Here is a 12394-nt window from a genome sequence, read left to right on the forward strand (position 1 = left end):
AAGAGAAAAAACTTGAAGAGAGAGAGAGAATGTGTGTGTGTGTGAGTGTGTTGGTACATATGTGTTTGCAGCCCATATTCAGGGAACTAGCATGAAGTACTACATGGTAAATGCACATGGTATGTACTGGTAACTCATAAGTATGACTGTGACAGGTTGAAGCTATGATGGTTTGGGCTTGCGCATCTTTTTGGTGACAGACTCCCCTGAGCTGGGTCTATGGACTGTTGACCCAAGTAGGCATGATTAGTTTATATATCTACATCTTACCTTTATAGCTGTTTTTGTATCTCCAATACTTAACTTAGCATTCAGTGTATAGTTTGCACTGATGAAATTTTGTTAAATGAATTGACAAAATTTGTCTTATATCTTGTCATAGTGCTTCAAATCACACATCTTAAATCTACATTCTGTCATGTGAGGCTCTCCATTATATCATTTCTTGTATACCTCTTTTTCTTTGCATGGTTCATCTAGGATGAATAGTTGTAATAATTCTGTAAGCTGCAGTTCTAATTAAAGCTCCATCATTAAACTTTGATAAGCTTCTGGACTTGGAAAAAGTGCAAGAAAAGACGAGGCCTGGGGCCCTGTGGTTCTTGACCACAAACTTTCTCCTCCAGGCTATTGCTTATCCATTTGTCCATGTGCTTTATACTAAGTCCAGAAAGAGGTTTATTTCAGTTCATAATTAAAACCTGAATTTTGAAGTTCTTGTTTAAGATTTTTATTTTTACTCATTTTTCTCTTCAAAGGTCAAAAATAGAACATATAAACAAGTATTTTTTCTAACTTTGGTAAGAGGCATTATAATAATGAAAGTCATATCCATTTAGAGTTCTTGTTCTTTTTAAAAATTTCTCTCCTTGATATATTAGAATATGTAATCTATTAAAAATAATGTGATAAGCACTCAAACTAAGTTCTATGATGAATACCTCCAAAGAAAGTAACTGCTTCCTCTTTGCAATGAGATAAAAACAACCAGCTAATTTTCACTCAGACTATTCTCTCTAGCTGCCATCCCCACTCCAATCAAGAAATTTTTGCATAAATCATTCTGCCTTAGATCAATCAGAATCTGACGACACAAAGACCACTTTCACATTATAAAAATGTTCCACTTCTTTTTCAGTGGACAGATTTAAATGAGAAAAATATACTCTCCATAAAAGTGCGAACTTCTTTTTACTATTTATTATTTTACTATTTTTACAAAGAAGTATGTGTAAAATTCTAAACACTTTCTTCAATAATGACTACCTGTTTGACTATTTGGCATTATGCTTTTACCATTTACTAGTCCTTTATGATTTTTATGCATTTAAGATTTGATTGTAAATTCAGCAAATAAGTAAATTGTTACCCGTTTCTCAAAAAAAAGTAGGGTATAGGAGCCTTCTTAGGATATTAAAGTTAGTGTTTTATCTCTTTCATATCCATTCGGTATATTTTTTTGACTGCTTACTTTCATTACTTGTCAAATTAACAAACATTAAATTTGAGGATCTACATTGTATTATTATAAAATATACTATTTTAGCATAAATAAATAAAAAGTTTTAAAAAATCTCTTCTACAATTGATAAATAATGGAAGAAAAAGCAGAACATTTTCAAGAAACATTTCTCACCATGGGAACATGATTTTACAGACTGAGAATTCTGGGACAATTTTTATATATAAAAATATTGAACTACTATTTCCAAGAAACTGTTCTAAAAAGCATGTCTTTGATCAACCTAGCCAAGAAAGGGGAAAAGGACATATGTACTGAGCTATATATTAATAAACAATGTTAGAAATACAAATATTACACATAATTCTTTTTGGGCCAGTTTATTTTTAGGAAAGTATTTTCAAACTGTGTAGATGTAACATAATTTAAGGGAAGACAATAGAACCCCAGTCGATGCTATAATCTTTTATATACATGAGTGTTTTGATAGCTGTAATATTCCCAGAGTAATCAAATAGATGAGTATTATTAGTTCATACAGGCCATTCCAGGCTTCTATAAAATGAAAGTAACATGACTTTTTCACTCACATTTGTAGAAAAAAAACACTTTATATCCTCATTATATTTTACTGGAGCACACAAACCTCTGTAATTTAACAAATGCATACCTGGTTTTATACATCATTCCTAGCACGACATATAACAAGAAAGCAGGTTGGACACCAAGTACCCCTAACCACTTCTATTTCTCTTTTCACTATGCATGAATGGGTTTTATTGGTAGTAGAAAATTCAATATGTAGAAAATATTATAATGAAATAAAAGAACTATTTAGTGTGTAGTAAATGTATTGTCTAATTTCTTTCTACACTGGCAACTTATATGCACTATAAATAGAACTAAAGAGAATGCATGTAATCTAAAAACTGTGCTATTTAAAACTGGATGGAATAGATTTATTTTTAAGGCCCTCCTATCACTACTTAACAAATGTAAAGAAACTTTGTCTGGATAATGAGGGAAAAGTAAATACAAGTTTTCAAAAGTAGCAATTCTTTTTACTCCTGTTTGCCTTGCATCTAAATGCTGTGTTATGTTAACAGATCTGGGAAATTTCAGTGGCCGGACAAGAAGTGCAGTCTCTGTGAGGGAAGGCCAGGGCGTTGTTCTGATGTGCTCTCCTCCACCTCATTCACCAGGTACAGTAGCATCCCATCCTCTATTGCTGCTGCTTTCTTTTACTATATGCTCATTCTTTTAGACAGTGTATTGACTGGGGGACATTCCCAGTGAAATGTGCATGATTTTCTTGACATGTATCAGAATGCAAGATGTATAATTAAAGAGATCACATATTCTAAATACCACTGGACAAGGGACTGAGCTCCTATGATAAGATCGTTTTATCGCCATTCTAACTTTTGACTGTCATGGTTATTGTCGTGGTTATGTCTCTGCCTGCCACCATTGAGGAATCTATTGTCGAGAGCATAGGGAAAGTGATAAACTAAGAAAGTAAAAACCTTTCAAAATTATTTGCAGTGTCAGAATTGAGTTAACTGAATACCGACATGTATCTTGTTTTATAAGATAAGCTGAAAACGGAGTTGTTTATGGTGTTTATCACACTGAAACAAAAACTGCCAAGAAATATTTTTTTGAGTTTCAAACAAAACTATGATTATTATTTTTGGCTACTTGAACTTTTGTAAAAGTCATGGTAATAAGTAAGTACTTCATGGAGTTTGGAGTAACATAATAGTAAATTGTGCTCAGATTAATTATATTTTACCTACTCACTGCTAATTATACTCATTTTACTTGAGACCTATAATTTATAATGAGTACCTCTTCGTACCTTAGTATAGTTTTCCTATAATACAATTTAAGAGTTAACAACTGGAAACAGAATTCAGGGCCATTGAATCTCAATAATTTTTTTCTTCTTTGTTTAGTGTGAAAGACATACTTTTTTCTAGATTGCATTATTAGTATAATAAAGGGACCCAATTTTGTTCTACCATAGATAATAATTCTTACCATAAATTACAATAGGACCTCATTCAATTTTCTTAAAGTTTCTGACCCTCTTAATTTTTTTTTTAATTGAAAGAAAAGTACACTACATTTCAACAGGAAAATATTTTTGAAAACATTTTGAGTTCCAAAATCACTATTAGGAATAATTTCTGAGTTCTAATCACTTAATCTCTATATATCAATTCAGTCACTCCTGTGATCAATTTTGGGACCTTACAGTAAACATATCTAATCTTATCTGCATGTGATTCAAGATCTAAATTATTTTAAAGCAACATATGTTTTAACTTTTTCTTATGGATAAGACAAAAAAATTTAGTAGGTTTAGGAGAATCCTATATCATTAATATATATTATGTCCAATGGGTTATTAGACAGTTTTTATTTGAAGAGAAGTATTAGATGAATAATTACTAGAGATAAAAAGAAAGAGGAGGAGGAGGAGGGGAAAACAACAGACTATAGAGAGTGAAAGTATTTATCAACAGACTTACAGGAGTTAACAACATGAAGTCATCACTGTGAGAAAGAGCAAGATTCTCTGAGATATAATTTGTATTGAAAGGCTGTTGGAACATATGTAAAAATATGTGAAATGGAAGAGGATGACATAGGAAAATAAACTGCAGGATTACACATAAATTATCCAATTGTCAAAGAAAACTATAGACAGAAGATTTTGAAGGGAAAAGAAATAGTATAATGAATTGAATCTATGATAAGCATTAAATAAGAATATATATTAATAATTGATTAAATAAATAAAAATGTTATCTTTGATTGAGATCAGCATAAAGACAGATGTTACTATTGTATATATATCATAAGAAATATTAGACTGATTGTATAATTTAAGATTGTAGGATAGGTTGTATTCTACTCATTCTGGAGTATTATGTTAAATTATCTACTCAAATATCAGTGTTAGCACAACAGAGTTCTATGGGACACATGTATGGCCCAATATAAAAGGAATAGTTCAGTATCCAGACTAATGTCTAACACTTACCCAGTGGGTAGTTATCCCTGATCAGCCAAATCCTATGTATCTTTACCTTCTTCATTGAACATTCTCAAATGTACCATTCCGTGTGAGTTTAGAACAGATACTCTCCTTTCTCCTCATTGCCCAGTCGCCTTTCTTCCTCATTACAAACCTTCAGTTTTGGATTTTAAGCCATCAGATTCTACACTTCCTTGTTGCAGTTATTAACGCACTCCCCGCCCATGCCCCTTTATTTCCTGAAGATTTTACCTGCTGAGTCACTGTGAGTTTCTTTAGTACTACTCCAGTCTTAATATTTGGAAATTTCAATAGGTCTATTAAATCACCCTGTCCTCTTCATTCCTATTATTTCCCCATTCCAATGGTCTTGTTTTAAAATCAATTTCCACCACTTGATTTGTTATTACTGACAGCTAAAATCTCTCAAGTACCAGACTTGCAAGCATCTTATTCTCTGTCTGGCATCTACTATCTTTCTGCTCACTCGTTCTATTATCCTGACTCCAGCAATCTTTTAAACTCACTGAAATTCTATAAATCATTAATTTTACCTCCTTTTCACTTTACTTACCCTCTTTTGACTCTCATATTTTTCCATCAATCATTATCAGTTTCTTGAATACAGCTTCAATTTTTTCATCCCTTTTTTTCTTCACAGACTTGACAGTTGGCAAAACCTTGATTGAACCTAATGTAAATCCAACTTCCAGCATGCCCAAACCTACTCAGCTTAATAAGATTGTAAAAAAATAGAGTTATGCAGACTGATCTAAATTTAAAATCTAAACTGTGAATTTCAAATGCACTTCATGCTGACAAGAAATTTTAAAAAAAAAGTAGTTCTTTTACTGTAATTTTGTCAAATCTTCAATGTGTCTCCCATCCTTCAATTTTCCCCATCCTTACTCTCAGATGATAACAATTTCATTGTGAAAAGGAAAACAATTGGAAGATAATGTACACAAGCCCTCATCACCAAATCACAACTCATTAGCTTCTGTATTGACACATTCTAAATTCCCTTTTTTAGTATAGATCCATTATTGTGTTTCTAAGTCCAATTCTTAAACTTGTGCACTGTAGTTTATGTATTTTTTGTCTACTTCTGTCTTCTGCATCTTTACCAGAGATTGTTTACTCTCTTCTGAATCATTCTCAACAGTATGCAACCATACTGTCCCTTCCTCCATCTAAGAAAAAAAACAAAGCAAAATTTTTCTGACTTACGTATGCTCTCAGATATTATCTCATTTTTTTCTGCTCCTCTTCACAGCACAACTCTTCAAAAGCTCTATCTGTATATACACTATCCATTTTCACTCCTCTAATTCTGTCTCTCTCTTGTGTCTCTGTTTCCCATTCTCTCTTTTTCTCTCTTTTTTAACAGATTTATTGAGGTGAAATTTATATCCCAGAAAATTAACCCGTTTTAAGGGTACAGTTCAATGAATTTCAGTATACAATTGTGCCACCATTGCCAAAATCTAGTCTGAGAACACTTCTATCATTTCATAAAGGCATCCCCACCCATATACCTATGCAGTTACTAATCTAATTTCTGTTTATATACTTTTGTCTTTTGTAGGAATTTCATCTTAATGGAATCATATAATGTACAGTCCATGTGTATATATGTATATTTGGCTTATTTTACTTAGTTAATGTTTCTAAGGTTCATCCATATCATGGCGCATATCAGTAGTTTGTTATTTATATTGCTGAATAGTATTCCATTGTATGGATACACCACATTCACTTTATCCATTCCTCAGTGGATGGACTTTTGGATTATTTTCGGTCTTCAAGTCTGTCACTGCTTCTTCCATAAAACATTTTCTTTCCGGATTCCACACTCTCTTGTTTTCCTTACCTCACTTCTTAATCTCCTTTACTGATTTTGCTTTATCTCCTCAAACTCTTAATGTTGCTGTCCACCAAGTGTCAGTCCTTGAACTTCTTCCCTTAATATATCCTCACTTCCTTAGATTTCACCTGACAAATAGGCTTTAAAAACTGACATCTCCCAAACGTGTGTCTCTAAAAAGGGCTCTGGCTTGTGTATCCAACTGCCTACTCAACATTTCCATTTGCATGGCTAATAGGCACCTCAAGCTGAACCATGTCTAAAATTTAACTCCTGGTTCTATCTTCCTGCTCTACCTGCAGGCTTTTTCACCTCTGTTAATGCCAATTTCATTCCTTATAATTCATCAGACCTTAGAGTTATTCATTTTTCACTTTCTCTCACACTCCACATCCAAACTATCAGCAATTTTATTGACCCTACTCAAAACTTTATCCAAAATCTAACCATTTCTCATACTCTTCACTGCTAACTCTCTAGAATAAATCACCATCATCTCTGACTTAGATTATTGCAGTAGCCTCTTATCTAATCTCACTCATTTTTGCATTTACCTTTTTTCAATCTATTCTCAACATAGTAGCCAGAGTGAATTTTAAAACCAGCTTATATTATGTCACCTCTCTGCCCAAAACTCTCTAAAAACTCTCCATCTGTTAATTACTGAATTGATTTACCTCAAAAATTCATCTGTTGAAACCTCTAGCCCCAGTGTGATCTTCTTTGGAGATGCAGTCTTTGGGAGATAATTAGATTTAGATGAGTCATGAGGATAAAGCCTTCATGATGGGAATAATGCCCTTATAAAAAGAGACACCATTTAGCTCACTTTCTCTCTCCCCCATGTGATAGTAGAGTGAGAAGGTGGCTATCTGCAAGTCAGGAAAAGAGCTCTCACCAGAAACCGACTATTTTGGCATCCTGATCTCAGACTTTCAGGCTTCAATACTGTGAGAAAATACATTTCTGTGGTTCAAGCCACCACTCAGTCTATGGTAGTTTGTTATGACATCCCAAGCTGACTAAAACACCATTTCATTCAGAGTCAAAGTCTTTATAATGACTTGGAGAGTCTCCACCATTTGGCTCCACATGATCTCTCTGGATTTATCTACTACTATTCCTCCGACTTTCTTGTATGTAGTTATATCAATCTCCTTGATGTTTGTCAAGTTACTAGGCATGCTCCTTCCTCGAAGCCTTTGCACTTCATGTCTTTCTTCAAATTTCATCTTCTTAGTAAAACCTTTCCTGATCTTCTTTTTTGATATACACCCCCACGATTCCCTCCCTCTTCTTCTGCTTTATGTTTTACTCATAACACTCATCACGTTTCATACACTGTATAAATTTGTTAACTTATTTGTTTACTATCTCCTTAAATTAGAATGTAAATCTCATGAGGACATAATTTTTGTAGTTTTTATTCAGTGTTGTACCCTACACCTAGACTAGTGCCTAGCACAGAATAGGAGCTCAAAATATTCATTGAATGAATCTATGCAAAATATTTATAAATAAATAAAGTGGGCCAAGGTTTTTAGCCCATATATAACTATAAGAAACTTTCAGAGAGAGATTATAAGCAGAAACAAGTAAATATAGATCACCTATGTAGTAAGAAAACTTTTTACCATTTACCTTTTTCTCACAATAATGTTATGAATTGTAGAAAAGATAAATAAAATTAGATTCACATTATCAATGTGGAAAAATAAAATGTGATATTTTATATTTTTGTCAAAGGAAGAAACTGAAGCCTGGAAGATTAGATTTCCTAGTTGAGATTATCTTGAGGAAGTCAAGTCAAAAATTCTTGCTGAAGAGGGAGATTAAGTGTAGAAAGAATAATCCAGAACTACTCGGTGAAAGAGACATTGGATTCGAGTCTCTCTTCTGACACCCGTTAGCTAAGACCTCAGCAGATGCCTGTGTTTTGGTAAAATGAGATTAAATATTATGAAATGAGTAAATAACATGATACATACTAGAAATCTCAGATCCAAATTTCTGTCTCATCTAACCATATAGATCATCATAACATACCTGTTTAACTGATGCTTGATTTTATTTTGTTTTCCACTCTCATGTTACTTCTTTCTTTCAAATCGTAATTATTTTATTTTATTTTATCAGAATTTTATTATGTGAAGTAAAGTGTTAGAAGTAAAACCTTACTAGTATTTTAATCTTCCCTAATAGATTATACATTCTTTAAGGGTACAAAATTTGCCATATTCTATTTCTATCATAAATGCTTAGCACAGTACCTGACATTTAGTAGATATTCATTAACTGCATATTAAAAAATTGAATAAATGTACCAATTCTAACAACAGTTTAATGTCATTGGGTTTTAGACAATTCCTATCAGCCTCCTGCTATTAGTTTATTGTAACCCATATTTATGACAGAGTTTGGATCACCTAATCTCACATTCAAATATTTCAAAGTATAGCAGCAGCTACTATGACACAGTGGTGGTAACTATATGAAATTATAAATTGTTTATATATCAGAGAAAATTAAATAATATTCAGAAATAGCCCAAAGATCTATTTTCTCATTACCTCAAGTGGATGTACAATTCACATTTTTTTTCTGTGAATAAAAGCAAAAGCCAAGATTGACTTATTTGCTAAATTTCCCTATTTACTTCCCAAGAGATCATATTAATTCCTGTCAGTAACATCTGTGAATGAAGGCATCTTGATTGGATACTGAAGTAGTTATTCATCTATCAGGAAATAAATATATTTTTCTGAACTGTTAAGCACATCTGTTCAAAATGATTTGGGTTGCTAAAAACACCTCTGTCAGTCTAGTATACTAATTTTGAAATTCGGGGTTATACTGAAAAGAAAATCTCTGTGAAAAAGTATAAATAAACCTCATAAAACCTATAATTGAATATAGAACTATTTTATGGTTTAGAGGTTATCACCACAGATACTTTTAAATAAATAAATCAATAATTACTATTTTACTTTAAATATATTTCAGTCCTATTATGTGCAGAAACATCTTAGAAGTTTACATCGAAGTGGGACTTAAAAATTCTTGTACAAAGTAATAGGTTGTATTAAAAATACATATGACTATACCACTTTACAATATAATAGTCACATTTTTACATTTATTATACCATGAAATCTTTGCAAAATATTTGAGAGTTAGAGATTACTGTGATGCTCGATGTACTGAAGAGAAATCTAAGCTTTAGAAAGATTAAGTAAAACACTTAAGCTCTCATACTTAGTAAATTATGGAAACAGATTTCAATCTTTGATATAATTTATACAATGTTAAATGCATTTTGGTTAATGATTTACTAAAACCTTTATATTATGAATACTAACAAGACATTTTAAACAATGGAATCAATCAACCTCTCAAATATAATGCTTATTTTATTACATCAAATATTGTACTTTTCATTCAACAAATTTATTGAGTGCCTACTATCTTTTAACTAATGAGTTTAACCTATTCCTATTTATTTCTGCCATCTTATTTTGTACTAGTTACTCTGCTTTTTCTATAGTTCATTTGCTCTCTTTTCACTTTCACTGTCTTTTTTAATTAATGAGGGGCAGTTATTGCATTTTTCTTTTTACTCATTTCAAAATTACATATTTTATTTCTGTTATTTTAGAAATTATACATAAAATCATAATATGCCTACTTAAATAATTTTGATCACTTTAAATATGATCACTCTTAGTGATTAATTGATCCATTCATTCATTAGTCAAAATTTGAAGAAGAAAAAGAACTCGAATTTATGGTTGTATGACTGTTACCTATTAACTAAGAAATTAGGTTTGTTTAGGACAGAATAAGAGTAGTTAAATTATGTATATATCAAGTATTAGGTACCTATTTTATGACAGAAAAGTGTATGTGTGTGTGTGTGTGTGTGTATATATATAGAGAGAGAGAGAGAGAGAGAAGGAGAGAGAGAGACATTATATATATAATGTGTCTGAAGTCTAGAAAGGGGATATATATATACACACACATATATATGTATATGTATACATATATATATTACAGTATGAACATATATATTACAGTATGAACATGTATACATATATGTATATATACATATATATTACAGTATGAACATTTATTTCTTTTTCTTTAGTAAGCACTCTAGGAAAAATAAAATTTGTGTATTTATGTGGCATAGTTTAAGGAGATTTCAAATCTACATTGAAATTACTAATATCTATGGTATACATGTTTTATTTCCAAATAGTTGTAAGAATTAAGTTAATTGCCTATATGCAAAAAAATCATTAACTAAGAATTGTGTTGCTGTAGTTCTCAAACATACAAGGTCTAGAAGCCAGAAAGATTAATACACCTTCCAGATGCCCAGGAACACCAGGGCCTCTATGACTGTGAAAGAGAGGAGTTGATATCCTCAAGAAAAAATAGTCAGAATTATTATTTGGCATTTCCATTATTTGCAGGGAACAAGGCACAAAAAGAACATAAAAGTTGCAAGCCCTGTCATTTATAGCCAGAGAAAAAGCATAAAATATAGGAAACATATTTTTAAAAACTGTTATTATTTTTTAAAATTCTACTGATCAGAGCCCTACTTCTACATAAACTATTCTCAGTTCTAAGAGCCAAATATCCTTTGGCCTTGGTGATGTTGTGAAGTTATGTGGGATAGAGTATCAGGCAAAATAAATCCCCAGTATTTGATATATCTGGCTTCCTACAAATTTAAAATCATAGACACAGATCCAGCTCTCTGAAACATGCTCTCCAAGCCAACCAGTCCTCTAACATCACCATCACACCCATGTTATTCACAGAGAAGACTAATGCTGAATGTATATTGGATTTTGCAGTGAGGAGAATACAACCATAATAATAGGTTATACAGGAAGCACCAAGAAAACCAAATTAAGGGCATTTTGTGAAGATTTACAAATGAACTTTATTTTATTTCTGTGTACATGTTTTATGCCATCATAGAACATAAAGGAATTTATCAAGTAGTGATCTATATAGCAAATTCTATGCTTGAGCACACAGCAAACACAGAAGCATAATGCACTTGGATGTCTTAACATGTTCTCATTGTAAAGTCTCTAATACACAATTTATTTGATTTAGAAAAATATTCAAACAGCAATGGACACTGGAGGACCTGGTCCTGTCCCAGATGCTAAACCCCTTATTCCTCATGCCCATAGCCCTGAGATTCCTCCTCTGTAACATATTGGCTAGGATATAGCGGCAGAGGCCTTCAGTTCTCATGTCTAAGCTGTAACACTTCAGCTGAGACATTTTTTTATTAAAGAAAAATATTTTTTTGTCTTCTTTAGATTGAAAATATTTTTATCTCAACCTAATTTATGACACATAGATAGGTTTTTCAGTCTCTAATCCTTTGTAAAACCAAATGCTATATAAGTAAACAAGTCCAGAGAGTACAAGTAGGTGGTCTCCTAAACACTGTGGCCAAGGAATACTAGATAGTCTTCGCTTCCAAATAGTACTATACTATGACAATATTTTACCTGGTATTTGGACTCAGAAAGCTAGGCATTCCCATTTTAGCTCTGGCATGAATTATTTGTTTTGTTTGTTAAATTAAGCATTATCTTTCCTGTGAAGAAGGAATAATAAAAACTACCTCACAAGATTGTTGTAAGAATTAGGAGATAGTTTATGTAAAGCAATTAGCCCAATGCTTAGAAGATAGTAAGTATTAAATTCAATTTGTCTTGAAGATCTGCCTTCAAGAATCCTCTTTAATATGCAAATACTTGTGAGAGAGGTGACACCTTAAATTATTACCTGCTAACATTAATTACCAGTTGGCAAAGATTAGTTGACATCAAATTGACAACAAGGCAATTAGAAGAAGAGTGGCACTTGGAAATGTGAATCTGAGGATTTGTGATGGAAAAGGATCAACGAAAGGAAAAATAAACCCTGACGATAAAGTGAAAGGACACCAGGTATCCTTACTGTCTTCAGGGAGCTTCTTCAT

The 12394-nt window shown here is 32.1% G+C and overlaps 1 protein-coding gene across 1 annotated transcript in view; it reads left to right on the plus strand.

Moving 5' to 3' along the window:
* Positions 1 to 12394, plus strand: part of CNTN5 (contactin 5) — a 466521-nt gene that overhangs the window by 93273 nt on the left and 360854 nt on the right. Inside the window, exon 4 of the mRNA XM_006907500.1 lies at positions 2569 to 2664. Coding sequence (XP_006907562.1) covers positions 2637 to 2664 — 28 coding nt within the window. The 5' untranslated portion in view covers positions 2569 to 2636. The remainder of the gene's footprint in view (positions 1 to 2568; positions 2665 to 12394) is intronic.

This window comes from Pteropus alecto, unplaced genomic scaffold (assembly GCF_000325575.1).
Source record: "Pteropus alecto unplaced genomic scaffold, ASM32557v1 scaffold12, whole genome shotgun sequence".
Taxonomy (NCBI): domain Eukaryota; kingdom Metazoa; phylum Chordata; class Mammalia; order Chiroptera; family Pteropodidae; genus Pteropus; species Pteropus alecto.